General features: G+C 40.7%; 1 protein-coding gene across 5 annotated transcripts in view; it reads right to left on the bottom strand.

Annotated features, from left to right (window-relative positions):
* The window catches only part of LOC126263701 (intraflagellar transport protein 74 homolog), a 204,397-nt gene that overhangs the window by 82,688 nt on the left and 107,420 nt on the right, over nucleotides 1-14,289 (bottom strand). For all 5 annotated transcript variants that reach the window (XM_049960842.1, XM_049960839.1, XM_049960841.1 and 2 more), the window contains exon 7: nucleotides 2,202-2,525. In XM_049960842.1, the coding sequence (XP_049816799.1) occupies nucleotides 2,202-2,525 (324 nt within the window). The remainder of the gene's footprint in view (nucleotides 1-2,201; nucleotides 2,526-14,289) is intronic.

Here is a 14,289-nt window from a genome sequence, read left to right as displayed (position 1 = left end):
TAAAAATAAAATAAAAAGTGTCATCCATTTTGGAACAGTTAGTTCCTTTCTCAGGGAGGAAAGAAAAATAGACGGGGGAAAGTTAGAAACTTGAGGCAGGTGACTCAGACCCCAGGTTGAGAGGGATCCACCTACTGTGAGTACAGCAGAGACTAAGAGATGAGGGAGGTGTCAGATCATTGTCATGCTGATGATTTTTAAAATATGAGGCATGTGAATGGTTAGACTTTGGCATGTCAGTGGGTAATGAAGTTAATATCAAGATTTTTCTATCCTTCGCAGCATAAAATAGAACACAGTTTATGACCACTTCCACCAGCAGTGAGGCAAAGACTGATAGAACAAGCAAGTGGTTTCTGTCATCAATGACGCCAAGTTCATGAAGTGAACGGTTAGCCAGAAGCATAGTCCAGTTTTGCAAAAGTTGTCATTATCATGTGTAAACAGACCAGGGCGCGATCTGAATCAAAAAATGTAAAAACAGACAGGTCAATAACTCTACTACCTATGGTGCATACTGAAGGCTTCAGAGAATAGTGAGAATTGGTTGACAAGTGCAGGGCAGCAGGATTTATAGATGCTGTCACGTCAGTGGACAGGCCCATGTGACATCATATTGATTCTCGAGCTGAAATGATGCTGGATGAGGCATAATGCAAGTTATATTTTTTTTTCTTTTACACTGTTCAGTCTCCAGGACAACAACATAATGGTAAGGTGAGATTAGAGTGGGATACCAAAAACAGATTATACATGAATCAAAATGAGGCAACTGATTACTGCTAAATTTTCATTTTTGTTGCTGTCTCAATTTTTCACCTTTCTTTCACTTTTACATTTTCTGCAGACTGAGAGTAATCATTGTTCTCTCCATGTTACATAATCTGTTGTACTCAACTTTCTCACAAGGGGAGGCCATGACATTGGGATCAGGGATTTACTTCAAACTTTGTACACCTTTACTAGGCCATTTAAACAATGTAATAGTAAGGTGCACTACTCCGGTAATTCTGAGAAAATGGCAATAAAAGTTTTACATGTCTATTATGTAACTGTGTGAAGGTGCTGATTGTAAGAAATCATTCTTGTCAAGAGGTTAGCATTCTCGGTTGGCAAGTGGGTTGTGGATGAGGCCATGGTTCGAATCCAGCTAACACTTACTTTTTAATCCATATCTTTTTTATCATTGGTTACTGTATTTAGTTTATATGGTATTTGAGAGGTAATACAATGAAAAAAAAACATATGCATTTTTATGAAGTTGTATTGAATTTCGTGTGTTAATTGGCTATTTACTATTTGTAATTAAAATTTCAAGGATGAGGTACAGGTTTGGAAAGCCCAAGTCAAACCTTAATAAATAAGGATGCAAATGCCGTTATTCACCATCAGTAATACAGTATGTCACCCAGTGCCAGACCACAAGAGTAATGTACAATTACTCATCAGATGCGCTCTCGGCATCATGCGCTGCAGGATGGTATTTGTGATATACACACGGAAAACATAAACTGAAACTTCAAGCAAATACATTTTTTTTGCAGTATATTACCTCTGAAATAATATAACCAGTGATGAAAAAAATAGATAACAATTAAGGTTGAGCGGGAGTTGAACCGTCACTTCTTAGACCATTCATCTTATGCAGCTCGAATGCAAATCATTTGACCACCATGAACTCTTAATGTCTGGCTCCTATGCACATATACATAAGCCACATAACAGATACATAATGCTTCTCTTGTAATTTTCTCAGAATTGCCAGAGTAGTGCAACTTACTACTTGCACGGTATGTTATTTTAACGGCCTACTAAAGGTGTGGAAAGTTTGAAGTATATCTGTGATCTCAATGTCATGGCCTCCCCTTGTCACTGATGTGGAATCAGCTACCCAATCTACAAGGTGTACTATTGACATGAATAAACAAATTCAAGAATTTTCTAAGTGGTACCAGACAATAATAAATCCACTCTGAAAATTCCTGACTATGTTTATTTATTAATAATCGGCATTTCACTTTCTTTTGACAGAAACCATGACTACAAAAGACTGAAACCTGTTCAATTTGGTTTCTTTTTCATGTACATGTTTACGATATGAACTATATTTTCTAGTATTTCTTTCCTTCTGCCTGGTTTTTGTTTATGTTTAAGCTTTTAATAAAAATAAACTGTGACATTCACATTCTAGTTTTACATACCTTTTGAAGATTGATCTGCAGCTGCTGCTGTTCTTTGATTAATGTTTCTGATGTTTTCTTAGACTTCTCCAATTCACCCTCCTTAAATAATAAGTTGTCCTTCATTACAGAAAAGTCTTCTACACTAGGAAGATGCCCAGAACGAGCCAAGTTCCTGCTTATTTCTTGTAAAGCTATCTCAATATCACTCTCCAACTGATCCAGACGGGCTATGCTCTGTTCATAATTTTCTTTATATGTTGAAAGAAACTGTTCCATAGTTTCTTCACGTCGTCTGAGGTCTCTGTATTTCTGGTGCCGCTCGCTTTGACTCTCCTCCACATCCTGAAAATTCAATAGACATTTTCTTACAATGACTTAAGCAAAAAATACACAAGTTAAAGAAAATGGCAAAGTAACTGAGCATTTTACACAAATATGTGGACATGCTTAAACATGCTGTGATTGGGATCCCTGTGTGAAGAGATGTGGGCTGACACAAAGAAATATTTGAGGCCATACAAAACATAAAACTATCAAACTTCTTCCACATTCATCTCTTGTCTCTAGATAGGGTAAAAGCCGTTCTCCTGTCAGAATTTAAAACACTGTGGCTCAGTATGTTACTTGATGGATCAGTGGAACTACCACAAACTGACTGATGCACTACAGAGGAGATGACCATGCGTCACATGGAAATTTCCTATTTTCAATTAGGTGAAAGACACTTCTATCCAACTACAGAAAACACATTCACAACATTAACATCCTTCCAGTGAAAAGTATTTTCAACTGTGTTCAGAGATTTAAAGCTAATATCTCAAAAATTAAATGGACTTTGTTTCCAACTTGATAATGGTGTATTTCAACATATATTCATTCATATAACCCTAAAGTTCAGACATTTCCACAGCTTTAGATCCACTGTCAACATGGCACAGTAACAATGGATAAACACAAATGTAAACAACACAACTACTGTGCCAGAAAGTGCTTGACCACCTCAATGAAAAAATAAGAAAAATAAGCCCACAGGTATTAACTGGAAGGATAGTATGCTTACAAGTTACATATTATCTTTCTTCTCAAATAGAATGGGATCGCACATATCAGAACACTATGTTTGCTACATGCATTTTTCCCTCTTGTGAGATGATACCCAAGAGGAAGACACTTCCTTTAGTTACTGCAGTGTCTAAAGAGTTTCCTGTAGTGTGTACCATTTTGTTTATTGGCTACATTTGTTAAATGCTCTTAAAAGGTACATAGTGCGAAAGCATGTCTGGTTTTTGAATATCAGGTTTGGTCTATATGGCCATACTCAGAACTAATGTCCACCAGTGTGTAGGCCACATGACTTCTGATTTTCAATTAGTATTTTAATTTTTCTTTTACAGGTTTGTTTCACATAGGAAGGGTTAGGGGAAAAAAAAGGCTGATTCCTTCTAATTTACTTTATGCATCATACAGAAGACTATTTACTCCTACACAATGCATGTTTGTAATATTTCAGGGATAATCCTTATGCTTCTTGAGTGACTCATAAAATATTAATTTTCTGACTTCTATTTAATAATTTTATCAAACAAGTAACACATCAAGACATAGTTTCTTTCATGAGATACAATCACTTTGTTGTGTGTATTATTATTGCATGCCTCAAGTAGACATTGTAATTGGTAAGAATGTTTGAAACCATACTATTTTCTTAAAATCACTAAAATATACTTACTATTATTGTCTGTGACACATATTTTAAATATGATGTTAGTTGAAGATAAAGAACAAAATCAAATTAAAATGTGAGTCTTAATATGTAATTGTGAAGCATTATCCTGTCTGCCTGGCTCATTTTCAAAAGACTATTATTACTGAAATGAAGTACATTTTTATTAAAGCTAGGAAACATGCTAGGAAGAAATTATATTCAATATTTTATGAATAATTCGCTAAAATGTAATATGGACAGTGGATGGCGACCAGGGAGCACTCATGGTGTTGTACTAATCCCCCTAACCAACAAGTTTGAGGGGCTGTCTTTTACTGAAACTGTCAGTGGGACTCACTTCACCTCTTTTGGGGAAATCTGTTTTGTCTGGTGTCAGGAGGTAGGGAATCATTGACAGTTGTGGCAAATGGATGGTGCCGCTTAGGAAAATGGCAGCAAGGGACAGAAAAGGAAACCAGGTGCACTCAGTGTGTATGCCTGGGGGGCCTCATTCAACACGTTGAAGAGGCTATTCCAACGGCCACTGAGGGAACAGGGTGCAAGCAACTGCACACTGTGGTGCACGTTGGAAAAAATGATGCCCTTTGTCTGGACTCTGAGGTCATTCTTGGGTCAGAGACTGGCAGAGAAGGTTGAGAAGATCAGCCTTGAGCATGGAGCTTCAACGAAGCATTGTGGCTCTTTGATACTGAGTCGAGTGGAAGGACTGAACCAAAGACTTCGAAAGTTCTGTGACAAGCTAGGCTGTGACTTCCTGGCCTTGCGCCATTGGTTTGAGAACTGTAGGGTCCCCCTAAATGGGTCAGGTGCACATGACACATCATCAGAGGCTGCTACTCTTGTAGCTGATTGTGTGTGGGGTGCACACAAAGTTTTTTTTAGATTAGGCACCCCTCCATCAAATCCAGGTAACTGTAGCTGTATGAAACCCTAAAGTATCAGTGAAAGATTGAAAGAAATGTCTTCCACAGGTGGGAGTATAAAAATCCTGTTGGTAAACTGCTGAAGCATTCTCAACAAAGTGTCAGAGTTTGAAGCACTCATGAAAAGCAGTGCAGCTCACATAATACTAGGTACAGAAAGCTGGTTGAAACCTGAAATTAATAGCAATGAGATTTTTCAGGAACATTAAAGTGTGTATCAAAAGGATAGGCAAATGGGAAATGGTGGTGGTGTAGTTGTCATGTTAAGCAAGAAACTCAAATCCACTGAAGCAGAAATTGAAACTGCACGTGAGATTGTTTGGGCAAGACATAAGTATCAGATGTGAGCATAAAATAATAATTGGATCCTTCTATTTCCCACCAGAATCATCTCCTGATGTTATCAAAAACTTTAGAGAAACCCTCATGTCACTTGCTCGTATAAGTTCTTCAATCATACTGAAATCATCAGTGGAGACTTTAATCATCCAACAACTGGGAAAATTACAGTTCTGTTAATGGTGGGCATGATAAGACATCCGATGAAACTTTACTAAAGGCCTTCTCTGAAAACTACCTAGAACAGATAGCTAGGAACCCCACTCACGATGGAAATGTATTGGATAGAAATATATTGGATCTAATGGCAACAAACAGACCTGCTCTCTCTGAGGATGTCCATATTGAAACTGGTATCAGTGACCATTATACAGTTGTGGCAGCAATGATTACCAAAGTACATAGGACAACTAAAACAAGCAAAAAAGATATATATATATATATATATATATATATATATATATATATATATATATATATATATAGTAAACTAGATAACAAGTCAGTAGTGTCATATCACAATGAGGAACTTGAAACTTTCAGCACAGGGCAGGAACATGAAGAGGAACTCTGGCTCAGGTTTAAAAGAATAGTTGACCATGCACTGGATAGCTATGTACCCAGTAGAACAGTTCAGAATGGCAGAGAACCTCCATGGTATACTGTCACTGAAAAGAAACTTCTAAATAAACAGAGATTACTGAATATGGTTATAGATAGAGAGATGCTGAATGAAACATGTTTGGCTCTCAAGAGAGAAATGCATGATGCATTCAGTGACTACCATAGCAGAATATTGTCAGGTGATCTTTCACAGAACCTAAAGAAATTCTGGTTGTAAGTAAAGGCTGTTAGTGCCACGTCCCTAATGAATGAGACAGGAACTGAAATTGAGGGTAGCAATGCAAAAGCTGAAATCCTTAACTCCATTTTCAAACCCAGTTTAATCCTCATACCACTGAAAAGATAAATGAAATAAGTATTAGTGTCAGTGGTGTTGAGAAACAGCTGAAATTGTTGAAACTGAACAAAGCTCCAGGGTCCAATGGAATCCCTGTCAGGTTCTATACCGAATTTACAGCTGTGTTACCCTCATTTCTAACTATTCTATACTGAATTTGCAGCTGAGTTAGCCTATTTTCTAACTATAATCTATCATAGATCCCTCGAACAATAAACCATGCCCAGTTCTAAAAAGGCACACATCACACCCATCTATAAGAAGGGTCATAGAAGTGATCCATAAAACTACCATCCAATTTGTTGTAGCACCTTAGAACATATTCTGAGTTCAAACATAATGAGGTTTCTTGTACAGAATGATCTCAATGCCAACCAGCATTCAAAAAGAACAAACATGTGAAACCCAACTCGCACTTTTCTTCCATGACATACTGAAAGCTTTGGATCTTGATTTCCGAGTTGACTCAGTACCGCACCTACACTTTCGTCAAAAGTAAGATCATATGGGATATCAAGTGAAATTTGTGACTGGATTGAGGGCTTTTTGGTAGAGGCACAGCATCTTATCTTGGATGGAGAGTCGTTGTCAGATGCAGAAGTAACCTTGGGTATATCCCAGGGAACTGCGTTAGCACCTTGCTGTTAATGAACTTGCAGACAATATCAATAGAAACATACAACTTTTTGCAGATGATGAAGTTATCTATAATGAAATATTATCAGAAAGAAGCTGCACAAATATTCGGTCAGATCTCAATAAGATTTCAGAGTGATGCAGAGATTGGCAACTTGCTTTAAATGTTCAGAAATGTAAAATATCACACTTTGCAAATCAAAAAAAAAACATAGTATCCTATGACTATGATATCAATGATCACTGTTAGAATTGGCCAACTCACACAAATATCTGGGTGTAAAACATTGTAGGGATATGAAATGGAATGATCACAAAGGTTCAGTCATGGGTAAAGCAGTTGGTAGATTTTGTTTATTGGTAGAATAGTGGGAAAGTGCAATCAGTCTCCAAAGAAGATTGCTTACAAATCACTCGTGCAACTGGTTCTCGAATATTGCTGAAGTGTGTGGGACCCGTACCAGATAGGACTAACATAAGATATTGAATAGTCACAGGTTTGTTTAATCCATGGGAGAGTCACAGAGATACTGAAGGAACTGAAATGGAAGACTCTAGAGGATAGACATAAACTATCCCGAGAAAGTCTATTAACCAAGTTTCAAGAACTGGCTTTAAATGATCACTCTAGGAGCATACTGCAACAACCTACGTATCACTTACATAGGGATTGTGAAGGTAAGATCAGAATAATTACTGCATGCACAGAGGTATTCAAACAAATATTCTTCCCGTGCTCCATACGTGAATGGAACAGGAAGAAACCCTAATAACTGGACAGTGCGACAAACCCTCTGCCATGTACCTCACAGTGGTTTGCCCCAGAGTACACATGTAGATGTAGATGAATTGTTATATTTACATATATGACTAGATTAATTGTGAATGAAACTGATCTGTAACAAAATTCATATAATATATAATGTTGTTTTATTTTACAATTCATATAATGTCATTTACTGTTCTGATATTTGTCAAAATTTATTGTATTTTTTTGATTTTCTGTTTTTAATAATCACGTCAAAGTAGCAAAATGTATATAAGGTCCATGCGGGAATGGAGTAAGCAAGTGCTCATTTAAAATTTTTACACATGGGGAATTCATATTAACAAGTAATGTGAAAGCTGGGAAGGTTATTTTGAACCTATTGTTAAAGACACACTCATTGTGGTTACTGTCATTGAAGGAATTTTAAATGATCTGCCTGTGATGGTACAGGAGTAGCATCTAAAGAAGCCATTGGAGAAGATACAGAAGGATAACTGACTTTGAAAGAAATTACTTGGCTGAGTGTGGAGAACGTAGATGTGAGTATGATCACTGAGATTGTTAACAACCATTTAAAACCCAGAGCAGAGTCTTACCAGCATAAGCTAAATGTGGTGACAGATGTACAAAGTTCAAACTAGGTGATATAGTTTTTGTGGGATGACATAAATGGAGGTGACAAAAGCTGCAAATGAATAAAGCGTGTTTTCATTTGTATGAGAGGCCTTACCTGGTCATGGAGGTGAAGCACCCTAGTGTGTTTATGCTAAAAGATCCCATTTCTGGGAAAATGATAGGTATTTGCAACATACAGGATTTGCAGAAAGGTGTACCGACACCAGAAATTAATGTTCTAAAAGAAGAGCTTGATCTATTGCCGAATGGGGAGAGATTTTGGCAACAGACTACTTATGAAAGAAGAAAAATTAAACCCCGAGGGAAAATTATGGAAAGGTGAGACTGTCAGCCAGCTGTTACGGGAGAAATAACTGTGATGAAAGTTGTCTTGATATTGGATTCAGGAAGCAGTGTTAGTCTTATTTGGGAAGAGCTACTGGAAATAATTGTGGTCTTGGAATAGTCAGTGGTCTCATTAGCTGCAGTCTATGTTAAGGACACTATCAGAAAATTAAAGTAAATCAGGAAGCATTCATGAAATTTTCTATTAAAAATTTGTGGTTTATACACTCAATGTTAGTTGTTCCTAACATGCAAATTAAAATATATTAGGAATGGATTGGTTACAAAAAATGGAGTAGATTTATACCTCACTGAAAGGAAGGTAAGAATTGCATATCAAAAAGAGAAGAGAGAGGTGATTTTCCAGAATGAGGGAAAAAGATATGCTAAAGTGGAAGGTGGAACTTAATAATATGTATGCACTGTGTGTGATAATTATGATATTACAACAATGGAAAATCAGGATGTAATGTGACCGTATTATGAAAAGGATACTTGCTACTCACCATATAGCAGAGATGCTGAGTCACATATGGGCACAACAACTCACCCCACCTTGTACCTGTATGCTCACACAAGCAGCAGTTACCATCCCCCACCCCTACCCTGCTATCCCTCTCCCTCCCTGTACCAGTCTCGTCTTACCCCCACAACCCGGGTATGTGTATATTGTCTATTTATGATGAATGCCCGAAAGCTTACTTTCTGGCAGTTTTTTTTGTTGTGCCCGCCTGTGACTCAGCATTTCTGGTATATGATGAGTAGCAACTATCCTCTTCATAATACTGTGATATTACAACACACTGCTTAAGTACTGGGTTGGTTGTTATTTTGTTTCAGTACTGGATTGTTCATTATTGTTTGTGTTGTACAGTATTTGAGGTTGTATTCTGAACATTTTTTCATAGAGTGAATTACATATTACATACACTACATAAGAAGTGGTATGAATAAGAAGAGAAACAGATGCAATACTGAAGAACTTTACTTAAATGAGTAAACCAAGAAACACGAACATGGAGGGCTTTGTATTTGTATTGTAATTGTATTTGTTACTTTGTCCAATAAATCTTATATGCACAGCACAGCCCAACAAATCAGATATTGGACAGGTCAATGCTAATACATCTTCATGTTTACATGATGTTTTCTATGTACTAACGAAAACAATTATAATTATAACTAAACCACTTTAACTAGAAAGTTACAAGTGAAAATATGAATAAATTAATATTAATGATTACAGTCTCTGCATGCTACAAGCAGATAGCCATATTTACACAATATTTTTGTAAGTGATAAACAATGTGGCTTATACACTCAACATTGACCATTCTTTTAAAACTGCTTTAAATTTTTTAGATCATTTATTGCTTTTATTTCTTTTGGCAACTTATTGTAAATAATTTTACTGTGGTGTAATGTCCCTTATCGGCACAAACTAGTTTTTATCTGGAGCATGTGAAAGTTGGTTGGTTGGTTTAAAAGAGGGGTGGAGGGAGCAAACTGATAGGTCATTGGTCCCTCGTTCCAATTATAATAATTCCACAAGGGTAAGAGTAAAATAATCAAGACATACAAAACACAGCTTGGAGAAAGGAGAAAACCACACGAATGACAGCAGGGCAACAAACACTAAAATGGACAAAATCGGACAACAAAATCACACAGAGATGCATGAAACATGTAGAAGAGATCAAAACAAGAGAGCAAATTACCATGGCTGGCTGACTATGAGAATAAAAAGGAGAAGCCAGCCACATTGCAACACATTACAACCTCCACCCTAAAAGCACTAGGGTGGAGGACACAGAGGGACAAAGGACATATGCTAAAACTTAGATCAAATGATAAAACCCACCATCATGAATAAGACGTAAAACTAAAGCTGCTGTTGAGGCATTGTCGCCCAGCACAAAAGGTAGGGTGCTGGGAAAATTAAAAGTCCGCCACAAAGTGGGCAGTCCAGCAAGAGGTGGACAACCGTCATTTGTGAGCCACAGTGACAATGACGTGGGTCCTAGCGACGGAGGAGGTAACCATGCGTCAGCCACATATGGCCAATGTGGAGCTGGCAGAAGACAACTGGCTCCGTGCAAGAGGACCGCATGGAAGACTTCCACACATTCGTAGTCTCCTTCATGACATGCAGTTTGTTGTGCGTACTGTTATGCCATTCTGTCTCCCAAAGCCAAAAAACCCTGCAGCATAAGACAGAATGCAGGTCAGTTTCGGAGATGCCTATCTACAGAAGCGGTTTCTCTGTAGCCTGTTTGACCATTCTGTTGGCCAACATGAACTGGGGTCTACACAAACACCACTGAATGACGGGACCGTTCCAGGGCATAGATGGACTCCTGAATGGACGCTACCAAAGGATGGTGAGGGTAGCACTGGTTGATAGCTTGTAGGCTGCTCAAGGATTTAGTACAGAGGAGAAATGGCTCGTCCGGGCATGAGCAGATGTGCTCAAGAACACGAGATATGGCTGCCAGTTCTGCAGTGAAAACATTGCATCCATGTGGCAAGTAGTGCTGTTCAATATGTAGTCCGTGAACATACGCAAAGCCTACATGGCCATCAGCCATTGAGTCGTCGGTGTAAACCACTTCATGGCCCTGGTGCACCTCGAGAAGCGAGAGGAAGTGACAGCGGAGAGTCGAAGGGTTAACAGAGTCCATAGGGCGATGTGAAAGGTCCAGAAGAATCTGTGGCCTAAGTGTACACCATGGAGGTGTATGTGAATGGACCTCGAGGAGAGGAGGTAATGGGAACAGTACGAGATACAGAAGTCATCCACATACAGAGAAGGCGAGACCAACAGCTCCTGCTATACCATTTTAATAGCCACTAAAAATAGAGAGACACTCAATACGGAGCCCTGTGGAACTCCATTCTCCTGAATATGGGGAGAACTATGGGAGGCACCAACTTGGACATGGGAAGTATTGAGCGACAGGAAGTTTTGGATAAAAATCAGAAGCCGGCCCCGGAGACCCCACTCATACAATGTGGCAAGGATACCATGGTGCCAGGTGGTGTCATATGCATTACGGAAGTCAAAAAAGATGGCAACCAGATGACGGTATCTGGAAAAGGCTGTTTGGATGGCAGACTCGAGGGACACAAGATTATCAGTGGTAGAGTAATCCTGGTGGAAGCCGCCCTGACATGGAGCCAGTAGGCCACATGACTCCAGGACACAATCCAACTGCTGACACACCTCTCATTCCAGCAGCTTATAAAGAAAGTTGGTGAGTTTGATGGGCCAGTAGCTATACACATCAAGGGAATTTCGACTGCTTTTGAGCAGCGGAATGATGGTGCTCTTCTGCCATTGCGATGGAAAGATGCCATTGCGACAGATCCAGTTGAAGATGACGAGGAAATGGCGCTGGTAGTCAGATGAGAGATGGTTAATCATATGACTGTGGATCTGATCCAGCCCAGGAGCTGTGTCGGGGCAATGTGCAAGGGCACTGAGGAGCTCCCACTCTGTAAATGGGGCATTATAGGGTCCACTGTGGCATGTAGCGAACTAGAGGACTTTACTTTCCATCTGCTTTGCGGGTGCAAAACGCTGGGGGGTAGTTCTCTGACACAGGGGCTCAAGTATAGTGCTCAGCAAAGTGCTCAGCAATCGCATTTGCGTCGGTAGATAACACACCATTGATGTTAGTGCCAGGGACACCTATTGGGGTCTGGTACCCAAAAAGACAACTGATCTTCATCCAGACTTGGGAAGGTGACATATAGCACCCAATGGTGGACACATACCTCTCCCAACACTCCTGTTTCCATCATTTTATAAGCTGGCGAACATGGGGAACCGAGGGACACAAGATTATCAGTGGTAGAGTGACCCTGGTGGAAGCCGCCCTGACATGGGGCCAGTAGGTCACATGACTCCAGGACCCAATCCAACTGCTGACACACCATACATTCCAGCAGCTTACAAAGAAAGTTGCTGAGTTTGATGGGCCAGTAGCTATACACATCAAGCGGGTTTCGACTGCTTTTGAGCAGCAGAATGATGGTGCTCTCCCGCCATTGCTAAATTAAAGGCTATTAGGTGCTCTACAGAAGAGTGCCACTTATGTCACTGTAGAGCTTGCCGACACTCTTTCATTGCCTCAGCAACTTCTGGCGACCACCAAGGGACTGTCTTTCACCGGGGGCACCCTAAAGAACGAGGGATCACATTTTCTGCCGCAGAAACAATTGTTGTAGTGACCTGCACAACGACGACATCAGTGGCACCATGTGGGGGAGATTCAGTGGTGACAGCAGAGGTGAAGGCTTCCCAGTCCGCCTTGTTGAAAGCCCATCTGGGTAGGCATCCGTGGGCATGATGCCGCAGGAGTGACAGGAAGATGGGGAAGTGGTCACTACCACACAGGTCATCATGTGCTCTCCAGTGGATAGATGGGAGAAGGTTAGGACTGCAAACCGAGAGATCAATGGCTGAATATGTGCCATGTGCCACACTGAAATGTTTGGGGGTACCTGTATTTAAGAGGCGGAGGTCGAGTTGTGACAGTGAATTTTCGACCTCTCTATCTTGGCCAGTAACAATGGCACCACCCCACAAGGGGTTATGCGCGTTAAAATCTCCCAAAAGTAGGAAAGGTTTGGGGAGTTGACCAATTAGTGTAGCCAATACGTTCAGGGGTACTGCACCATTTGGAGGAAGATATACATTGCAGACAATTATTTCCTGCGTCGTCCTTATCCTGACAGCCACAGCTTCAAGAGGGGTTTGTAGGGGCACAGGTTCACTACATACTGAGTTCAGGACATAGACGCAAACTCCACCTGACACTCTATTATGGTCGCTACAGTTCCAGTAATATCCCTTATAGCCACGAAAGGCAGGGCCTGCATTGCCGGGAACCAGGTTCCCTGGAGGGCAATCCAGAAAGCATGTGTAAAGCTAAACATTTGCAGTAGCTTAGCCAGGTGGTGGAAAAAACCGCCGCAATTCCACTGGAGGATTACATGAGTGTGAGACTGGGAAGGCATGAAACACTCAATGAGGTAGCCTCCACCTCAGAGTCACCTGCTGCCACACCAGATGAGTACCTGTGCGATCGACATCCATTGTGTCTGAGGGCCCAGCAAGAACTACATCCTCGGTGGACGCAGAATCTCCACTTCATCCTCGGACACAGAGCTTGTAGGTAGTGGTGGTGTGGGTGTCACCGCAGTGCCTTGGTTCTTGGGGGTCTTTTTCTTTTTAGGTTTCTCTCGCTGCTCCTTAGGTTTGCCTGGCTGGGAGGGCTTCACTGATTCAGTCTCAGGGACTGAGGAGGACGGTGAAACCCCACGACCAGCTACCTGTGGCTGCTTCAGCCACTGGCGGGTGTCAGCTTTGCTACTGGCAGGAACCTGGGAAGGGAGTGACCCAAGGGATCCCTTCCTGGCGAGAGGAGCCGAAGAAGACTTACGCTTCTCGGGCTGAGAAGTGGGGACTGACTCCCGGATGGTTGGTGGGGGTGTTGCTCCTGAAGTTGGTTGTGCAGGAGCAACAGAGAGGGAAGTGGCCCCCACTGTCAAGGGGGCAGGTGAAGTCTGACGGCTCTGAGAGCCAACTGTACGTGGCAGAACGGAAGATGGTAGAACCACTGTCATAGCGACAGCGTAGTTTGACGTTATATGCACAGGATGCAGCCTCTCATATTTTCTCTTAGCCTCAATGTAGGTCAGTCAGTCCACGCTCTTGTATTCCATTATTTTTCTTTCTTTCTGGAGAATCCTGCAGTCTGGCGAGCAAGGCGAATGGTGCTCTCTGC

This window comes from Schistocerca nitens, chromosome 6, assembly GCF_023898315.1.
Source record: "Schistocerca nitens isolate TAMUIC-IGC-003100 chromosome 6, iqSchNite1.1, whole genome shotgun sequence".
NCBI lineage: Eukaryota > Metazoa > Arthropoda > Insecta > Orthoptera > Acrididae > Schistocerca > Schistocerca nitens.
This window is presented reverse-complemented; position numbering and strand designations above follow the sequence as displayed.